Genomic DNA, 21,430 nt, shown 5'->3' with positions numbered 1-21,430 from the left:
AGCTCCTTCTAAGAAACGGGCAACTGACGTCAGTTGCTGCAACGTACACCGCCACTAAAAATGAGGAATAAGGGAGGCCTCTGAATTTGGACACAACGTATACACCTCACTGTGCTGCCCCAATCTGTTTACAACTGCAGTTTTGGGTGGGGCCCCCGTGGCAGGTCCCGGATACGAAGCAGGCTGCTCTGCCACTTGGGCCCTATTACCCAGAAGATCCAATGGTGCCAATGGACAGTTTCGACGTGTCAGGCAAATAAGGATGCTATGTCGAGCCTCTGGCAGCCCAAACAGAATACAATGCTGGTTTCAAAGAGGTCTCTTCTGCACACCCTCAAAGTTCCAGCAATAACTATGCTCCAGCCTTCTCAGAGACGCACCCCCCCCCTCCCCCGCCCAGCCCCAGGCCGCCAGGAGCCCATCCCTTCTCTTTTGCACCACCAGCCCTAGAGGTGGTAGCTGCTCTACAGTTATGAATCTCTGGGTTCTTTCAGCCTCACAGAGCTAAATAAACAATTCCCTCAAGATACCTAGGGAGGGTGCTTTCTTTGCCTGCCTCCTCCCCGAGGCAGCCCTCTCTGCCCCACATCTCACCCATCACACGGGCCAGATGCACATCCCCACCCTGTTGCAGCGAGATATTAGTGGGCAGGCTGGAGTTCCCTGCGCCAGCTCTCTCCCATCGCTGGGGGCTGGCATGAAGCCTCCCAACTCGGCAATCAGGTTGCAGGTGGAGGAGTCCCTGCAAAGTGCCAGATATGGCACCGTGGTGCTCAGCAACCCTTGTGACTAGGTGCTGCTACTCTGGCAGACGGCCAAGTAGGATCCTCGTCAGCTGGGAGTCCTCAGGCCAGTCTGGGTCCTCCCTGGGGCTCCACTCTGGAGATATGAGAAGGAATTTTCCAAACTAGGAAGGTAGCCCCACACACTCTCTCTCCCTGCTTCTCTCATGAGCCTATGATGGAGTCTGCTATCCCAGCCAAGGAGACCCAGGAGCAGGAGGAAGTACAGCACATCCAGGGGCAGCCAAGGTCAGAAAGAGGCGTCCAAAATGGTGGTGGAGGTGGCAAGACTGACAAGCACTGACTCCAGGGGAGACCCCAGTGCACACAGCCATTCGGATCAGGGTGATTCTGGCATGGGGAGACGAGGCGGTGGTAGCTAGGCCAGAGAAGGGTGTTAGTCATGGCTGGAAACAGTGAACGCCCCCCGTGCTTTGTGGGTGGTCTGCTCTGACTCCCCCCCCAACACCCCACCAGTCTCCCACTGAGCCCAACTGCTCTGCTCTAGCACCCCACAGTGACCAGGCTGGCTTCTTCTCGCATTTCCTTTCCCTTCCCTTCCCAGTGGCCTTCCTGCTCACCACCACTCCACCGCTCCCCCAGCTGGTTTTCCCTCGCTCTAGCTTCCAGAATCTGGTCAGTTGTGCCAGGAAATGGGTCTGAGACCTGCTCACTCAATGAAGGCAGGGCGTGGGGGCTGTGCCACCACCCCCGGGTGTGTGGGCCTGATACTGGGTCCATAACCGGCCAGAAGTGTTTCAAGCTGCTCAGGTTTATCTTTTTAAACTGGACTCCCAGCTTTAACCATGGAGAGAACAGGAGCAAGGGGTAGGGGTGGGAGGGAAGCAGCTGAGAGCGGACGGCGGCAGGACTACCCCCACTCTTCCCCTTAGGTCTCCTGATGCTCACCAGGGGCCCCAGAGCAAGGCCTCTGACCTTCTGGCCCCCAGCCCTTGGGCCCTCGGCCCAAGAGAAAAACTTCTGTGCAACCTCGGATCCAGCTGAGGGGAGGGGAGGCAGGGAAGGGGGCTCGTCTAACCCTTGCTCCTGGGCAGCCAACTGGGCCCTGGGTCTCAGTCCCACAGGGTTCTGAGACAAGACCACCACGCCTGTGGGAGCCTCCGATTCTCACCAGCCTCTACACAGATACACCCCTCCCGGCATCAAAATCCACCGCCTGCACCTGGTGAATTACCTCTCCGCCACCTGTGTGCAGCCAGGCCCCAGGGGTCACCAGTGAAACTGCCATTGTCATCGTAGGGGCTGTTTCAACAGCCTGACACTCTGCCTGCATCGTCGCCATCCCTGTGCTGCAGCACACCGAGCCCACGACGGTGAGGCACGCGGATGGCGATTTTACACACACTGTCCACGGATGGCAGTATCGGGTGCCTCGCGCCCGGCCGAGTTGACTCAGACTCACAATCTGGCAGGGGCACCCCAGAGTCAGGGTGTGGAGCCACCCGCGTGCCGCTCCCCGTGCTCGTTGAGGTTGGAGCGATGGCCAAAGGACCTGCTGCACACATGGCACGTGTAAGGCCGCTCACCTGTCTGCCTGCACCTGGGCTCGGCCAGGCTGGAGCCCACGACGAAGGCCTGGCTGCACTGGGTGCACTCAAAGGGCCTCTTGCCAATGTGTGCGCTGGTGCTACCACAGGCCGGCCACATGCAGGAAGGCCTTGACCCAGTAGGGACAGGCGTGCAGCTGCGCGACCCCATGTATCTTCAGGTGCTTGGCCAGGTCGGAAGTTCTGGCTGAAGGCCTTGCCCCAGGCCGCGCAGGTGTGAGGCCGCGCGCCTGTGTGCATGCTGGTGCTCCAGGAAGTTGGAGTTCCAGTTGAAGGCTCTGTGGCAGACCGGGCATTCACAGGGCCTCCCGCCCGTGTGCACTCGCTGGTGCTGCAGCAGTAGGAACTCTAGCTGAATGTCTTGTCACACTTACTGCACTGGCAGGCAGGCTCCCTGTGGAGAGGCAAGGGGCCGGGCACCAGGCCCTCTTGGATGCTTCTGGGCCTGCCCCAGTCCCTCCTACAGTCTGCAGGCTCCAGCTTCCCTCTGGGGGCCCCCTGGTCCTTTGCCTCCACTGGAGCTTCTCTGGGGTCCTCCCAGGACCCCAGGCCTCCAGATGCAGCCCCCTCAGAGTGGCCTGGAGTGTCAGTCTTCAGCGCAATCCAGGGAATGTCACCTTTTCCTGGAGCCACCTGCTGGGCCACTGTGCTGGCGACTCCACCTTGCCTCAGTAGTCTGAAACAGGAGGAAGAGAAAGCAAATGCCTAAGAGCCCAAAGCACCCTGGGGAATGGGGCAGAGGGGCCTAACAGATCTCAGGAATGATGTGATTGTGACAGATCTAGAGTGGGGGCAAAGCTTGGGGCTGGCTGGATCCAGCATGGCCATCACCCCCACCTTTCTTGAGCTGGTGCCCCTGGCCCCTCTTCAGCCTGGAACAGGAAAACAGGGGCCGCAGATGCTGCAACTCTCCCCATAGAGGCGGCATCCAAGGCCAACTCTTGGAGTCAAGCTGTTGCCCTGTTGAGTTCTGGCAGCCCTGGCTATGATGGGAGCATGCCAGGAGACCACTGTGCCTGCCTAGATGGTGTCACATCCCACATGTCCCCACACCTGCCCGGGCAGCAGGATGCTGGGAGGGGGGGCTGTGGGAGCCAGAATGGTGGAAAGGTTCAAAATCCACCTGTCTCACTTGCACTTGGTCTCCAACTCTGCACAAGGTAGCTCCAGGGCCTGGCTCCCATCCCCTTGCTCCACACTGGGGTCACTAAGCACCAGAGAAGTGAGGACGCCTGTTTTTGAGGATAAAGATGGACCTGGTCACCTGTAGAAACACTAGAAGTGAACTACCCTCATTCCAGGAGGCTTAAGGTGACTACCTGACCCACACCCTGGCTGTGTCTGTCTTCCTTGCCCACCTCATCTCTGCCCCGACACCTCAGCCCGGAGGCAGTCCCCTCCACCCGATAGGCAGCCTGGCCAGGGATGGAGGAACCCTAGTGGCTGCCAGGCACTGTTAGACCACATCTTAGGCTCCTGTCTCAGCCCAACCAGACTGGTCCAGCTACCTAAACCTAGGACTTGGGGTGGCTGTGCAGCCAGATCCCTGGGGGAGAAATGCCAAAGGCAGGAGGCTTCATTGGCCCTGAGGCCACACTTGCATCTTTGGCTGCTCCTTCCTGCAGTGATGCATCCACAGCAAACAAAGCCCATCCACACTCGCCCTTGACCACCCTTACTGTCCTTTATAGAGTCCATAGCCCAGCTGGTGCCCTCATTCTGCATGCACTGGAATTGTCAATGATCCCAGGGGCTCCAATTCACCCACTCCAGAGTGAGGCAAACCCCAGGGCACCTGTCATCCCCAGGCCACTAGCAAGGTGGCCCCAGGGTCAGCTGTCAGGATGAGGTAGGAGCGAGTGCATGGATAGGTGCTGTACCGGGAACTAGGGCTTGGAGAGGGGAACCTCCTGCTCATATTGCTCCTCTGGCTTGGGGACCAGCACCTCTTGGGGACTGGGGGCCGGGACCTGGGGACAGGAAAGCAGGCAGGCCAGGCAGATCCAGAGAAAACAAGGGGCACGTATTGGTATGCTCCATCTTTCTTGGCGTCCCCCACGCCCCCACATTCTGAGGACACAATGCTGAGAACAATCACATGTGTGATCTTGAGGGCATCCATCTTACTCTGGGGTCTGAGCAAAGACCAAGCTCTCACCATCATTCTCCCACAGTGCCCCAACCCTACCAGCCCCAGCTGGGGACCATAAGCCAGGTTCAGAAGGAAGCAGACCCAGCCCCCACCCAGACTGCCCTCACCTGGAGTCTTGTCCTGGCCAGCTCCTGCTGCAGCCCCTCCACCAGGGCAAAAGCCTCCCCGGGGCTGCATGGCTGCTGCCCCCCTGAACGCGGGCCTGGATCTCAGGTGGCAGCACGCCCAGAAACTGCTCCAGTACCAAGAGCTCCAGCACCTGCTCCTCGGAGCATGCCTCTGGCTAAAACCACTGACAGCACAGCTCTGAGCTGGGCCAGTGCCTCATGAAGCCCCTCTTCCTCCTTGTAGCAGAACCCCAGAAGCACCTGCCATAGATTTCAGAGCTAGGCTCACCCACCATTGGGGCTGGTGTGCTCTGAAGGACCCCGGGGGCCAGGGCTGATGCCTTGTTCTTCTGGGCAGCCATCATACCCCTTCCCAGACAGGGTAGCCACAGGGCCTAGGGCGCTTCCTCTGGACCTGGAGACACAAAGGTGAGCCTGTGAGTGCAGCCAGGCCGTGAAGGCCCCTCCCCAGGACCCTCTGAGAGTAACTCTGGGTGCTTGTGCCTGTCAGTAAGACAGAAAGTGAGTGTCCCTGCCTCTGTGTCCAAGTGTTTGAAGGATATACCGAGGTGCCCAGTCTGTGGTCTTCTGTACCATCCCCTCCTCTCCCTGCTTTTCTCAGGGCCCTCTGACCTGGCTTCCTCAACTCCTTGGCTCCATTGATCCCCCACACAGCATGCCAAAGGCTGCAAACTGGATAGCCAGTCTTGCTTGACTGCTCCCTTCCAAAATGTTTTGTAAAAATTTAAATTAGTTACCAATGAATGTTAAAAAGTAATCAGATACTGATGGGAATGTCAACTGGTGTGGCCTGGCGGTGGGGGGCCACACCTGGCGGTGGGGGGACACTCTGGCAGTTCCTCAAATGGTTAAACCCAGAGTTCCACGTGACTCAGCAATTCTACTAATAGGGTATCAATGCAAGAGAAATGAAAGTGTGGGGCGCCTGGGTGGCTCAGTCAGTTGAGCGTCTGACTTCAGCTCAACTCATGATCTCACGGTCTGTGAGTTTGAGCCCCACGTTGGGCTCTGTGCTGACAGCTCAGAGCCTGGAGCCTGTTTCAGATTCTGTGTCTCCTCTCTTTCTGACCCTCCCCTGTTCATGCTCTGTCTCTCTCTCTCTGTCAACAATAAATAAACATTAAAAAAAATTTTTTTTTTTTTAAAAGAGAAATGAAAGTGTGTCCAGGCAGCTTTTTTAAACACACACACACAAAGAGCTACATGACCCACCTTGGGGCATCCTTTTTCCATTTTTTTCCTCCTTAATCTTGTGTGTGTTTTCAAATTTTTTAAAAAATAGAGATCTGTGGCAGCGCTGTGTATGAGGAAACTGTTGCTAAGGAGTATTTGAGCTTTCCCCCATTTCTTTTCCTGTCTCTTTTCCTCTTTCTTTCTCCTGGCCAAGGTTTTAAATGTAACCAAGAAGCAGAGAAGCAAAAAAAAAAAAAAAAAAAAAAAAAAAAGTATCCATGCAAAAGCTTGCACATGAATGTCATAGCAGTAGTACAGATAATACAGCAATACATATAATAATATATAATATATATAATTACTATAGCAGCCAAAAAATGGTAACAGGCCAATGTCCATCAACTGATGAATGGATAAACAAAATGTGGCCGATACTTACCATCAAATATCATTCTGCCATAAAAAGGAATGAAATATGGTTACATCCTATAGGATACATGAACCTTGAAAACACTATGCTAGGTGAGAGAATCCAGACACAAAAGACTTCACATTGAATGGTTCTATTTATCTGAAATGTCCAGGATAGGCAAATCTGTAAGAAACAGAAAGTAGATTAGTGACTGAAAGGCAAATCTGTAAGAAACAGAAAGTAGATTAGGAACTGGGAAGGAAGGAACGGATAATTTGATTAATTGGGTATGAAATTTCTTTTAGGGTGATAAAAATGTCCTGGAATTAGATCATGGTGATGATTGCGCAAAAATGTGAATATACTAAAAAACAACAACTGTACGTATTAAAAGTGTTAATTTTTTTTAGAAAGTCATCAGCCAAGGGGCACCTGTGTGGCTCAGTTGGTTGAGCATCCAACTCTTGATTTTGGCTCAGGTCATGATTTCATGGTTTGTGGGATCAAGGCCTGTGTCAGGCTCTGTGCTGGCAGCATGGAGCTTGTTTGGGATTCTCTCTCTCCCTCTCTCTCTGTCCCTCCCCCCTGCTCATGCTCTCGCTCTCTCTCTCTCTCTCTCAAAAATAAGTAAATAAACTTTCGAAAAAAAGACTTTCCAAAAAAAAAGTCATCAGCCAATTTCAAAAGGTTGTTACATGATTTCATGTATATAACATTCTTGAAATGACATAATTGTAGAAATAGAAAACAGAAAGCCAAGCCTTAAGGAGGGGATGGAGGCAGGAGAGAAGTAGGTGTGGCTTATAAGGGCAACTTAAAGAATCAGGTGATGGAAATATTCCTTATCCTTATTATCTATTTGATATGGTTATCATACTGTACTGTAGTTTTGCAAAAAGCTACCATTGGACAAAACTGGGTAAAAGCTACATAAGATCTCTGTATTATTTCTTACAGATGGGAATTTATAATTATGTCAAAAAACTTTTTTTTTTAATCATCAGAATTGAAAAAAAAAAAAAAAGTCCGTTTTTGTTTCTTGGAGGACCAGAAGACCTGGCTTCAGGAGTCCCATGTTTCTGAGGATAGAGTCTGGCAGGGATATCCCTCCAGGCAGGACTTATGCTTCAGAGCTGCCCAGCCCTCCGTCCCCTCTAACCGGGCCTTCCTGCCTGGGAGTCTGCCCATCTTGGGATAGTATCCAAATCCCTGAAGGTCGTCCCGATTGCCTTCACTGCTCCAGCCTCCCACCGTCCTCATACTCACCTTGCGTGCTCTTTTTCCGCCTGAAAGCCTTTTCCTCCACTTTTCCCCCCAGAATGCCTAATCACCATGGTCTGTGGCCACCTCCCCAGTAAGGTCCCGTCTCCCACGCCAATGGGCTCTCATCCGACGGGTCACAAGTGACTATTTGTGTCTACTCCCAACCCCCAATGCCCGGACTCTCACCTACTGGGGACTGGGTGAAAAAATACAAAGTGGGAGAAGGGGAGGGACACTGAGCAGGAGACGTCCAAAGGGGGTTTTGGTCTCAGGAAGCTCTGGGCTTGGATCACACCGGGCAAGTGAGAGTGGAGGTTGGATGCTGGCGTGCAGAAGGCACATGCAAAGGCTCGGAAGTGGGAACCAGGAGCGCCGGGAGGAGGTCTGAACGAATGCATGAATAAATGGAGTTAGGAATGTTGGCGGGCCTAGGGAACGAGAGCAGGAGTAACGAATGGAAGGGCGAATAGACGGACAATAAATGACCTACGTGGCTCACGGAAGAGCGAGCAGAGCCCACCGACTCTCGGGCTACCGCACTTCCGTCCCGACCCCACTTAGCCGAGCCACTTCCGGGCTGCTCTGGGCGGCGTGGAGACCTTACTCTCAGTGGTCCCAGAGCGCCCCTGCGAGGCCAGGCCGTGGGAGCCGGGGGCGCGGGTCCGATAACACGTCCGAGCTGGGATCGTTCTTTTCTGTGTAAAAGTCTCTCAGTTGCCCCACTCTCAATTTGGGTTTGGGCAAGTGTGAATGCATGACTCAGGTAGACAGCATCCAATTCCCCTTGGCCCTCAGGATTGACTCAGGATCCACAGATGACCTACTTGGACCTATGGGTTTCATGGGGCAGGGATTCTTTCTGAACGATTAGGGCTTGTATTTCCTGTGGAACTTTAAACCCTGAATACCTGTCAGCAGGTACAGGTGCAGCCTTCGTGTCTCCATGAAGGGAGAACCTGTCAAGAGAATGGAGCCCACACAGAGAAGCAGAAATGAAGGACAGTGTATTAGTTTCCTGTGGCTGCTATAACATATTACCACAAACCTGATGGCTTAAAATACCGGAAATGCATTCTTTCACAGTTCTGGGTGCCTGAAGTCTGAAATCAGTATCATTGAGCTGAAATTGGAGTGGCAGGAAGGCTACCCTCTTTGTGGAGGTTCTAGGGGAGAATTCATATCCTTGCCTTTTCAACATTTAAACTGCATTCCTAGTATTCCTTGCTTATGGTCCCTTCTTCCACCCTCAAAAAACTGGTTGTAACACCTTATTAAGAAACAAAATCTTTGACACATGTTTATTTTATACTTGCATGAGAGTCACAATTTTAGTTCTTTTTTTCTTAAGTAGGCTCCATGCCCAACTTAGGGCTTGAATTCATGACCCCAAGATCAAGAGTCACGTGCTCTACTGACTAAGCCAGCCAGGAGCTCTATGATTTTAGTTTTTTAAAAAGATGTATTCACTAACAGCACATAACAGTGACTACACAATCCCAGGATCTCAGTGGCTCAACACAATACAGACTTCCTTTTTGCTCATGTCACAGTCTCAAGTGGGGTCAAGTGACCTTCCTAGAAGATTGTCCTTGATTTAGGTACCCAAGCTCCTTCTATCCTGGGTCTCTGCTGTTCTTTATGTCCTTCTCAGGATTTTCTGCTGAATCTCCTCTGTCCAGCTGACTGATGAAACAAGTGAAAAAGATGATGTAGGCCATTTTATGTTATCCATCACTCCTGTCCACATTCCATTAGCCAGAACTCATTCACGTGGCTCTGGGTAACTTCAGGGAGCCTGAAAAACATAGGTTTGTGGATGCAGGAAGAGAAAAGGGGATTGTTGGGTATTTTAGTCCATCTGTACCATAGGACACACAATGTCTCCCAGGAAGTCCCTGGTTTTGACTGGACTCAAAGGCTACCATACTCCTAGCCATCCCAGTAGCCATTGAACTCCTTGCTCATATGGACTTTCTGATGCTTGATGAAGTTGGACTACCAGCAAAAGCTTTTCCTTATGCTTCTCACTTAGATGGTATAGTAACCAGCATTCAAGAGGACTGCCAACAATCCTCACCTCCTGATAGTCACACCTTTGTTGGTATGGTTTTCTCCTACATTGAATCAGGGATGGTCTGTGTCACCGGTAGAATATGGCATAAGTGACAGTGTGTGACTTGGACTCTTGAATCGCTTGCTCTGGGGGGCGAGGGGAGTCAACTCCCATGTCATGAGGACACTCAAGCAGCTCTACGGAGAAGCCCTTTAGACAGGAACCACTTGCCAACCATATAAGTGAGCCATCTTGGTAGTGGACCCTTGAACCCATCATGCTTCAGAGGACTACAGCCTCATGAGAGACCCTGTCATGTGATTCATTCTGGCCAATGAGCGGTGAGAAGAAGTACCCTGCAGCTGTTGGGCTACACTTTCAATTAAGAGGTGTGAGACCCCGAGAATTCCTTTTCTATCTTTCATATTAGTGTCCAGCTATGTTGGAGATAGTGGCTGCTCCGTTGTCAGGGACCCTGATGAGTGACAGTGAATGTAATGAGTAGTGCCCTAGCCAACCTGTGAAGCATGGTTTGGGCAGGAGTTAGTTTTAGTGTTTCCAGTCAGTAAGGCAGTAAGCTGTGTCACTGAAGTGGAACTGAGCCCACCTGGTCAGATTCCTAGGTTCTCCCCAAAAAGAATTCTCTTGTGTTGAGGCTTGATGGGAAATTTTATTACATATATCATACCAATGGGTTTTTCTTTGGTTTGAATGTTTTCAGATCAAAACCTGTTGATGGTTACAGGTCATTCATGGCATAGTGACCAGTGGTAGAGTTTACCTCCTTCATAAATCCTCTTATGTCTACCAAGGATTGATTTTTCAATAATAGAATGTCTCTCCAGAATACATGTTCTAGGTTTCTGTAAAAGATTGAGTTGTCTTTGGGTATACCCACAAAACGGGTATGGTAAATGTAAATGCAAACAGCTGAATGGAGGGGCCCTGCTCACTCCAGCAACAACCAACACCAAGAAGGCCTGATGCCTGCTATGACTATTTTCAAATGCCACTGTGGCTGTTAGTTTTCCATTGCTCCTATAACAAATCACCACAAATTTAGTGGCTTAAAACAATGCAAATTTATTATCTCACATAAAGCAAGGTTTCAGCAGCGTTGCTTCCTTCTGGAGGCTCAAAGGCAGGATCTGTTTGCTTGCCTTTTCTAGATTCTAGATCCCACCTACTTTCCTTGTCTTGTGGCCCTGTCTTCCATCTTCAGAGCCAGCAGTGAAACATCAGATTCTGCCCCTCCTGCCTCTTCTTATACAAAGATGTTGTGATTACATTGGGCCCATCATAAATAAGCCAGGATAATCTCCCGCATCAAGATCCATTATCAAACCTTATAGTCCCTTTTGTTGTGTGAAATAACATATTCATAGGTTCTAGGGACTAGGACGCATACATCTTTTGAGGAAGGTGGGGTGCATTATTCTCCCTACAACAGTGGCTTTTTCTGAGCTCTTCATATGGTTTACTGGGAAAACACAGTATGTGCATCAAGATGCCATTCAGATTAAACAAAACTATGAAAGTTTAGCCTGGAATCTAATACACATGAAGCTCAGAACAGTCCCATCTGGGTAGGGGTTCACTTGGCGGGCCATAACTAAAATATGCAGAGCGGGGGGAGTGAATCTGATGTGCAGCAAACATACATGGAAGGGTCAGACAGAGAAGGCCCACCTGATGAGTAGGAATATGGAAAGGAGGAAGAAGAGGACTTGCATGTTGATTAGGTTACTGATCAATGACAGTCACTAAGAGAGGATTGACCTGTGAAAGAGTTCATGGTAGGGGTACCTTGGTGGCTCAGTTGGTTAAACCTCTGATTTTGTCTCAGGTCATGATTTCCTGGTTCACAAGTCTGAGACCTGCATCAGGCTCTGTACTGACAGCTCAGGGCCTGGAGTCTGCTTCAGATTCTGTGTCTCCTTCTCTCTCTGCCCCTCTCCCACTTAGGTTCTGTCTCTCTCTCACAAAAATAAACTTGAAAAAACTTTTTATTAAAAAAAAAAAAAGAGTCCATGGTAAGAATGAGAATTCTTCCTAAGTTCTTGCTACTTCCAGAACAAATATGGACTTGCCCAGCACAGCCTCTGGAGTTTGAGTACGTAAGTGCACTAAATCAACACTTCACTGAGCACGAGAGCTCGGGCTCTTGTTCTTTCATTCTGTTCCCTTTTCTGTGGAAGGCAGATAGATATTCCTTTATCAAAAGTTCCAGAAATTTGAGTCTATTTGATGAAACTGTTTTCACCAACTCTTCCTTGACCGACTGTTGCTTTTCTGTCATTTTTGCTAATTTCTAAAAAGCAGGTGCCCAGGGGCACCAGTGACCTGAAATAAGTTGGCTTGGAACTAAAAAGAATCAGGAAGCATTTAACCAAATCTCTCTACACTTTTTCAGCCAAGGACACTTCAGAGTAACCAGATGTGGTTCTTTTCAGGATGCTGCTCCCAACAGTCTCTGGTGGATTATTTTGCCCTTGGACATCACAACCACAATGGGAAAGATTTGTTGACAGTCAGTGATCTGGAGGAAAATGTTTTGGAGTGAAAATTATGTACATAAAAGGTGAAAATACAGAGTTTGACACGTTCCACAGATCTTGAGGGGTCATAGAAGCAGCTGGAACATCAATGGAGCATGGGAAGTGGAAGGGCCCATATTAAGGGTGGTTTGTATGGTCACATGTTCAGCAAGTCAATGGTCTGGCGCATTCTCCAAAGAAACAAAGATGGCAATAAGGACAGTCCTCACTCGGGTCACATGTGATAACTGCCAAACCTCCTGTAGCCTCCAGGCCTATGTGAGACTGGCCTTAGACCCAGGACAGATGAGGCTACCTTTCTCCATTTGAATCTCAAAGCCACTTAGCATCTGGATTGACTAAGGTTTCATGGGGCCACATTCAGGCCCATAAGGATATTGATCCTTGCTGGTTCCCTCTCCCATGGGTGGTACTGATCAGGGCTAATACCTTGGAAATCCAACACCTTCCCCATTGTGTCAACTACCACTTTGTGCCTTGGTTTCTCCAACTGACAATTTAACCACCTGGAGATTGAGACCCAAGCAGAAGTGCTCAGAGCCCCAAAATGAGGGACTTCAAGCAAGTTTGAGGACATCTGGGTGCCACTGGGCAAGCATGTTGTCCCCCAGTGCCAGACTGTCCATGGGGCCCTAACAGAGTGATCTGTCACCATGGGAGCCAGTGGAAGGCTGAGTGAGAAACATCTCTTTCCCAAGCACCTATGGATTTGAGTCCACAGATATTCTTTCCAGGTGGGAAGTGGCTGCTATCCCACCCTGTTACTGGGTTTCTGCCTGTCTGCAGCTCTCCAAGAACAGCAGTTGTGGGTTCCTTCTGCCCTCCAGTGCTAACCATCCCAACAACAGATGGATATGAATCTAACCTGCAACAGACACCATGCCCAGGGCTGATGGAGCCAGGCTCAGTGGCCATGACTCCTGCAGGGTCCTGATGGCCTGCCTGGGGAAGGTCAAGGGAGGAGCTTTCTCTAGAATGAGCGGCTTGCTGTGCAAATAAAATAGACACATTGAGGGTCCAGGTTTCAAAAAGTATCACTTGTATACTGGGATTGACAAAACTGTTGGGTTGTGTGGACTCAGTGTGGGTGGACTGATCAGCCTCTTCCAGCTAACTCACCACACTCAGACTTTGTCCTAATGAGGACAGATAGGCAGAAAGAGCTGGAAGAAAAAAAGGCAATTGCACAATGTACTCCCACACAGCTGGTGGGAATGGAAAACGATGGAGCTAGCTACCGTAGAAAACAGCCTGGCAATTCCCCAAAAGGTTAAACATGGAGTTAGCACATGACACAGCAATCCCACTCCTAAATATTTATCCAAGAGAAGTGAAAACCACTATTCAAGCAAAAATTTGTACACAAATGTTCACTACAGCACTTTTTATATAATAGCCCAAAGGTAGTAATAACTCAAATGTCCATCACCTGAAGAATGGATAAACAAGATGTGGTCTGTTCATACAAGGAAGTATTACTCAGCAATAAAATGGAATGAAATACTAATACGTGATTGGACCTCAGAAAACAGTAAGCTCAGTGAAAGAAGCCAGACACAAAAAGACCACACTGCACAATTCCATTTATGTGAAAAATCCAGAATAGGCAAATCCAGAGACAAAGACTGTATTGGTAATTGCCAAGGGCTGAGGGAAGGAAGTATGGGGGGTAACTGCTTAATGAGTATGCAATTTCATTTTGGGGTGCTGGAAATGTTCAGGAATTAGACAATGGTGATTGTTGCACAACATAGCAAATATATTAAAAACTAAAAATTATACTAAAAACCAAAGTGAATTGTACACTTCAAAATGGTTCATTTATATTATATGAACTATACTTCAAAAACAAAACAAAACAACAGAATATACCCGAGCATAAATATTCCTGCCTTTGGTGTGCCCAGGTGTCTGCCTGGCTGGGTCCATTCTGCAGCATCCAGGATGTCATCTGAGCTCGGGCCACAGGCACAGTAATGCATGGGACAGAGGTATGTGTTTGTGTGTTTTAAACAATGCTTTTGTAATGAGAAAAGCAACGTCTTCAAAAGTGTTAGGTAAAAATGAAATATACGGACTTCAAGCTGTATTACAAAGCTGTAGTCATCAAGACAGTATGGTACTGGCACAAAAACAGACACTCAGATCAATGGAACAGAATAGAGAACCCAGAAATGGACCCACAAACGGATGGCCAACTAATCTTTGACAAAGCAGGAAAGAATATCCAATGGAGTAAGACAGTCTCTTCAGCAAATGGTGCTGGGAAAACCGGACAGCGACATGCAGAAGAATGAACATGGACCACTTTCTTACACGATACAGACAAATAAACTCAAAATGGGTGAAAGACCTAAACTAAGACAGGAAGCCATCAAAATCCTAGAGAAGAAAACAGACAACAACCTTTGTGACCTCGGCCACAGGAACTTCTTACTCAACATGTCTCCAGGGGCAAGGGAAACAAAAGCAAAAATGAATTATTGGGACCTCATCAAAATAAAAAGCTTCTGCATAATGAAGGAAAAAGAGCAAAACGAAAAGGCAACCAACAGAATGGGAGAAGATATTTGCAAATGACATCAGATAAAGGGTTAGTATCCAAAATCTATAAAGCACTTATCAAACTCAACACCCAAAAAACAAATAATCTAGTGAAGAAATGGGCAAAAGACATGAATGGACACTTCTCCAAAGAAGATCCCCAGATGGCCAACTGACACATGAAAAAATGCTCAACATCACTCATCATCAGGGAAACACAAAGCAAAACCACAATGAGATACCATCTTACACCTGTCAGAATGGCTAGCATTAACAACTTAGGCAACAACAGATGTTGGCGAGGATGAGGAGAAGGAGGACCTCTTTTGCATTGTTGGTGGCAATGCAAGCTGGTGCAGCCACTCTGGAAAACAGTATGGAGGTCCCTCAGGAAATTGAAAATAGAACTCTCCTACAACCCAGCAATTGCACTACTATGTATTTATCCAATATATAGATGTGCTGTTTCAAAGGGGCACATGCACCCCAATGTTTATAGCAGCAATATCAACAATAGCCAAAGTATGGAAAGAGCCCAAATGTCCATCGACTGATGAAGGGATAAAGATGTGGTATACATATACAATGGAGTATTATTTGGCAATCAAAAAGCATGAAATTTTGCCATTTGCAACTACTTGGATTAGTCAGTCAGAGAAAGACAAATATATGACTTCACTCATATGAGGACTTTAAGACACAAGACAGATGAACATAAGGGAAGGAAAGCAAAAATAATACAAAAACAGGGAGGGAGACATAACATATTTCTCTTAAATATGGAGAACAGAGGGTTACTGGAGAGGTTGTGGGAGGGGAGGTGGGCTAAATGGGTCAGGGGCATTAAGGAATCTACTCCTGAAATCATTGCTGCACTATATGCTAAGTAACTTGAATGTAAATTTTAAAATTAAATTAAATGGTAAAAAACATATATACAGGTTGTATGGTTAAATTTGAAAATAGATAGATAGATAGATAGATAGATAGATAGATAGATAGATAGATAAAATAAAAACTTCTCCCACCTGGCCACGCTGACTGCACACCAAGCAGTTTTCACATCAGAGGCTAAACCTCTGCATTCTCCCCAGGCCCATACTTTTCTTCAGCCAAGGGTCTCTTAATCCACTCATTTCAAGAAAACTCTTGATGGGAAGCTAGACACATCTGCTGTACGTGACAGGCCACGAGCTGGAGCATGGGGTGATGCTTTATGGTGTCTCAAGCCCCCGGGCACTGCCAGCACTGATTTACAGGTGGGAAGCTGTGACTTGGCAAGGGCAGGACACAGGGTGTGCCCCGCTCTGTCTGACCATGGAGCCGTGTCCTCCACACTCAGTTTAGCCACTGACTCCCACTGCCACGCACAGCATTCAGCTTCTGCCTCTCACAGGCATGGGCTTCGCCCTCTGGTGGGTGAATGCCAGTCACAGAGAGCTGTGAAAAGCAGGCCCATCCCACCCACCTCCCCAGCGTCCTTTGCACCCCCTCAGCCTCTGCCTCTAGGCACCAAAAGTTCTGCAGAGTTCCCTGGTCAGCCTCCCAAAGATCAGGCTGACCTTGCAGGGGGCCAACTACAGAATTGTGGGGGAAGCCATAAGCACGGATGTGGGGACTATCACTCCTCTCTTCCTCATACAGCTGTCACGCCAGAGCGAACTCTGGCCCCTCACAGAGAGGAGGGGGGCCCCACAGTGAGTGCCATGCAGCAGGAGGGAAGGCACTCAGGTTTCTGTGTATCATCCCTGGGGAGGAACCAGGGCTTCCACAAATGTACATCCTGGAAGCCTCTTAGCCAGGATCCAGGTCTCTCTGACAGGACACCAGGTCACTGCATTCCAGGTGTGAAGGACAGTGAGTGGGACCTGGGTGCCTGCCATGCCTCCGCCCCAGGGCTTCCAGTAAATGCTTCCCTACAGGGTCATGGCTGCTGGCCTCATACCCTGGTTTGCACAATAGCTGGCAGCCAGAGCAGGTCCCCAGGCCAGCATTCTACATGACCTCCTGAAACCTTAGGGACCCAGAGGCCAAGGACCCACCAGGGTTGAAGAACACATCTGGGACAGCATGGCCAACTGGAGACAGCCAATCACCAAGGAATCAGTGGACAGGCCACGGGATGGGTGGTCTGGAGTGTCAGGTCACTCAGGACTGGACAGATGCCACCGAAGAAAGCTGTAGTGGACTGAATGGTCCCCCACCCCCAAAAGATACATCCATACCCTAACCCCCAGAACCTGTGAAAGTACCTTAGCTGGGAAAGGAGTTTTGCACATGTAGTTAAGGATCTTGAGATGAGATCATCCTGAACTCCCGGGGTGGGTCCTAAATCCAAAAATAAGAATCCTTATAAGAGAGAGACAGAGAGAAGAGAAAGCCAAGATTGAGTGTTGGCGCCATGACCCAAGTTACAAATGGACCCACCAGGTGCCAGGACAGTTGCATGGGATGGTTTCCACCTCAGAGCCTTAAGAGTGGAGCCCTGCTGACATCTTTATTTCAGACTTCTGGCCTCCAAAACTGAGAATAAAATTCTCTTGTTTTAAGCCACCTAATTGGTAATAATTTATTGTAACAGCCACAGAATATTAATATGGAGACTGGTCCAGCACCCTGCATAGAATGAGTGGGTTATGTGTGGGAGCTCTCCTGATCCGTGGTGATGCAGAGGATCAGGTAAGACTGGGTGGTCCCAGGAAAAAGGAGCAGCTCCCACCTAGCAGGAAGGCACCCCAAACTTACAGGATGTGGGGACCAAGGGTCAACCATTAGCCATGTACCCAGGGCATCTCCAGAACTCTCCCCAGACACCCTGCTCCCATAGGTATCTTCCTCTGTTCATCTACGGTGACAGAAACCTGCCTCCCAGCACTAGACAGCAGATGGAAGCTGCAGACCAGGGAAGAGTCTCCCTGCCTCTCTTGCCCTGCTCCCAGTCTACACCTTTAAACTGCCCTACTTGTCCCTGGATGACCTTCCTTCCAGTCACAGACCTGAGAACTGAGGCTGAGCTCGGCAAGGGCTCCCGGGAGCCTGTCCCCAACCCTGCACTGCAGCTGTCCCAGTGACCTCCCATCTGCCCTGGATGAGCATGCCCTGCACCCTGAGTGCTCACCCAGTCTTTCTATGGGTTTCCGGGGCTGCTGGTGGATGGGACCAGGGCAGAAAGCAGCCACCTTGGGGCAAACAGGGGGCTGAGAGATGAACGTGTCCCAGGCTGAGCCCTGAAGAACATGACAACAGCACACCTGAAAAAGGTTAGTGGGGCTGACCTTCCTCAGAGCTTGGGCACAGCCCACTGAGGCTGATAACCATCTGCCCTATTCTACACTGTACACGCAGTGCATGACCCCATAGGGCAGGAGTGCCCCGAGTGCGGGCAAAACTCCGTTCTGTGCCTGTCCTCCCCACGGTGCCTCCATCGTCCTGGCCCTGGCCCTGGAGGACACGGAAGTTTCAGCACTCTCAGGCCATCTACCGTGACTGGGTCGGTGGATGCGGCGGAGCCAACCGGGGGATCCTTACAGGGCGTGAATGAACAGGAGGAAAATTAAATTAGTGAGGTAAAGAAGAACAAACGCGGGGTAGCGCCAGCACGTAGGAAAGAATGGCTTCTTAGGTCTCTTTGAGGAAGGGACACTTAACTGGGACTGAAGGAGGAAGAGGAGACGCTGTGTCTGGGGACAAGTAAAGGGAAACGGCAAGCGCAAAGGCCGGGAGGCGGGACTGGAGGCAGTCGGGAGGCCGCGTCGGCCAAGCGGAGGATATGGGCTTGATTTTGAGAGTCGCGACGACGGGTCCTGGGCCTGGTGCCTCTCACGTGGGCCTCAGTCTCCACACTCAAGATTGGGCACGCGGGAGCCAGAACTAGGGCTGCCCCGCCGCCGGAACTGAAGGCCGCACCTGCAGTGGCCAGCCCGGACCCTGGGCTAGCAGACCGGAAACGCGCGGCCTCGGCCGGGAGACCTACACGCCAGGGTGTGGAGGGAGCAGGGGGCGGCGGCCGCGCTGAGCGCCCGGAGGAGCCCGCCTCGCAAGCTGGGGTCGCGGGTACGCGCCGAACGCCACATACCAGCTGGGGGGCGGCCCGCACGGGTGCCCTGGTCCCCGCCTCGCACGCAGCACGAAGCCTTCTTCCCTCTTCCTACGGGCCGTCGCGGCACTGTGCCTCGCCGGAAAGCCGGAGCCCTCGCGGGGGCTGTAGGGAAACGTAGTCCCGCCGCCCCGGCTGTCCAACCCCAGGACTCCCAGCTGTCATGGCAACCGCGGCCATCCACACCCAGTAGGCGAGGCGTGAACTTGCGTGGTCGCCCAGGAAACGGCGGCCCAGACAAACGAGCAGTGCCGCCTGTCCGAGCCCAGCGGGTGTTTGATAGCCCTTGCTTCCAGTCAGACTTCTGGGAGTTCGGGACCCAGAAACGATCTGCCATTTGCAGCCTCGCTAGGGGAACAAGAGTTGGGGGTGGGAGACACGTGGGTAGCTCTGAAAAGCCTGGGTGAGCGGGCTATTCTCTAGACCAATGAAATCGCTGGAACCTCTGGGTTGGGGCTCGAGCATGTGTGTCAAAACTCCACAGTTGATTCTAATATGTGCCCCATTTGAGAACCCCCAGCTCCAAAGGTGACGCTAACCCTGCTTGCTCAGGATGGGCTGGTGAGGCCTCCCCACCCATTTATGTCACCCTCATCTTCTGCTCGTTATCTCGTGGCTCCTGCCTCACATAAACATATCTAATTTTATTGAGCTGATTCACCTCATGTATGGCATCCAGCAACCCATCCTGGCTGTCCCAACTTTCTGCTCATGCTGTGTGTGTGTGTGTCTCAGGGGGCACTGGGCCTATCCGACTCCCTTTCTTGATGCTCTGGGTATCTGGACATTGAATGCTCTGACTCAGGGTCTTCTGTCTTCCTGTCCAGGGACAAAGTCAGGGCTCGGTATGGAGTCCTGTGTGGAACCTACCATGCTGAAGGATGATGGATGGAGCAGTCACTGAGGAGCACTTGGAGGGCCGCTGCCCATGTGCCTACCCAGGTACACACGAAGGACTTGCCCACAGTTGCCGCACACGAAGGAGTGCAACCGCTGGCTATGTGGGTGCCCCAGTGAGTGAGCCATTTCCACCAATGGCCGAAGGCCCCGTGCACTCCCTGGGGCTTCTCACTGCCGGGTCCTCTGGTGCTCAATGAGGATTATCAAAATTGGGACTTCTCGTGCCCATGGGTGCACTGTTGTTGAAGGAGCTTCAAGCTCCTGCAAAAAAGTTCTGCTCTGGCTCCACAGAAAGGGCCTCTCCTCAGAATGAATTATCCGGTTTCTGCCCACCACACAAAGGCCTTATTGCTGTTGAGGCAGGCATGAGTCTGCTTGCACTCAGGGGGTTGGAGCTCCAATTGAAGGTGGATACTGGCATTGGGGGTGTGTCTAGATGGGGGCTAGCTACAGGGTCTGTGGAAGATCTGCATGCCCTCCCCGTTTTTTGTTTTGTTTTGTTTTTAAATTTTTTTTTTCAACGTTTATTTATTTTTGGGACACAGAGAGACAGAGCATGAACGGGGGAGGGCCAGAGAGAGGGAGACACAGAATCGGAAACAGGCTCCAGGCTCTGAGCCATCAGCCCAGAGCCTGACGCGGGGCTTGAACTCACGGACCGCGAGATCGTGACCTGGCTGAAGTCGGACGCTTAACCGACTGCGCCACCCAGGCTCCCCCCTCCCCGTTTTTATAGAACCCTGCTGCCTAAGTGCACTGCCCCACACCCCAGGGCTAATGCTGGGAGCAGCACCAGGAAAGCACCTCACTACATTCACTGGCCACATACACAGAGCTTCAGGAGTGAGAACCCTGGTCATGCAGGTTACTAGAGAGGAAGTGGGAGTCCCACATGAGGAACCCAACTCCCTCAAATTGTCAGGTCACTGGACTGGGGCTTGTGCCAAAGTCACAGACCTGGGAGCCTGCATCCTAGGAAAGTTGTCTGGCCACCTGCCACGCCCTTTACACAGGCCCCTTACCTGAGAGGGGATAGCACATCTCTGTCCTCTGCCAGGAGTCTTGGCTCCACCTTGGGTCTCTCCTAAAGGCCCAATGCAGTTCACTGGAGTCAGTCTCAGGGACTCTTGTGAATTTTAGCTATGCAAGGTGACCATCCCCCCTGCTATTTCCCACCCCATGGGGTTTTATGGCAAGACCTCCCTCCTGCTCTCCAATGCACAGCAGGCCACTCTTTATAAGTTCTATACAGACGTCCATTATCAAGTAACCACCAGCAGCCCAGGGCACAGGATCCAAACTGGCCTTGTCTGATTCTGTTCTCATTTCTAGCTGAAGGGGGAAACTGAGGTTTAGGGGGTGGTGCCTTCTCAGCTTCTGAGGAGAAAGGGGCAGGGTTGGGAGCCTCCCTCTGGATCCTGCTGAGTGCAAGGGTAACTGGTGCCTCTGCCTCTCAGCTTCCCTGTTTTCTCCAGCTAGCACCTCCCCAGAAACCCTAACCGCAGGACGAGGTAGGGCCCCTAAGGATCACAAAGTATTCTGCCAGGACCAGGTAGGAGTTCACTTATCTCCTCCTCATCCCCCACAGACCCCAGTGGTAGGTCCAAGGCTGCTGTTTGCACGCACCAGGACAGGGAAGCGACAAGGGCCAGAGGCTGCAGGGGCTCGGGATATTGGTGCCCCCTTGCAGCCTGGGATCTAACCCCCTGCTTAGGCCACTTTCAGGGTATGTCCTTCTGAACAATGGCATGAACTGTGACTGGCAACAGTCCAAGGAAGCCCAGAGTCTCTGGTCTAAAAC

At 50.8% G+C, this 21,430-nt stretch overlaps 1 protein-coding gene and 1 long non-coding RNA gene across 2 annotated transcripts; both read right to left on the bottom strand.

Annotated features, from left to right (window-relative positions):
• Positions 1-2,228: 2,228 nt before the first annotated feature.
• LOC111558093 (zinc finger and SCAN domain-containing protein 21-like) lies at positions 2,229-4,971 on the bottom strand. Its single transcript, XM_023245853.1, has 10 exons — positions 4,903-4,971; positions 4,610-4,785; positions 4,374-4,485; positions 4,258-4,320; positions 3,675-3,765; positions 3,483-3,582; positions 2,861-3,026; positions 2,725-2,744; positions 2,551-2,628; positions 2,229-2,430 (listed from the first exon to the last, which is right to left on the bottom strand). Exons 1-10 carry the CDS (start codon positions 4,969-4,971, stop codon positions 2,229-2,231), a joined length of 1,077 nt encoding a protein of 358 aa, XP_023101621.1.
• Positions 4,972-8,464: 3,493 nt separating this feature from the next.
• Positions 8,465-20,205, bottom strand: LOC123382200. Its single transcript, XR_006590216.1, has 3 exons — positions 18,709-20,205; positions 16,886-16,961; positions 8,465-9,273 (listed from the first exon to the last, which is right to left on the bottom strand). It is a non-coding gene; the product is annotated as an uncharacterized LOC123382200 (long non-coding RNA).
• Positions 20,206-21,430: the final 1,225 nt, after the last annotated feature.

The sequence above is a fragment of the Felis catus genome, chromosome E2, assembly GCF_018350175.1.
Source record: "Felis catus isolate Fca126 chromosome E2, F.catus_Fca126_mat1.0, whole genome shotgun sequence".
NCBI classification, from domain to species: domain Eukaryota; kingdom Metazoa; phylum Chordata; class Mammalia; order Carnivora; family Felidae; genus Felis; species Felis catus.
Note: the sequence above shows the minus strand (reverse complement) of the source record. Positions and strands in the feature narration are given on the sequence as shown.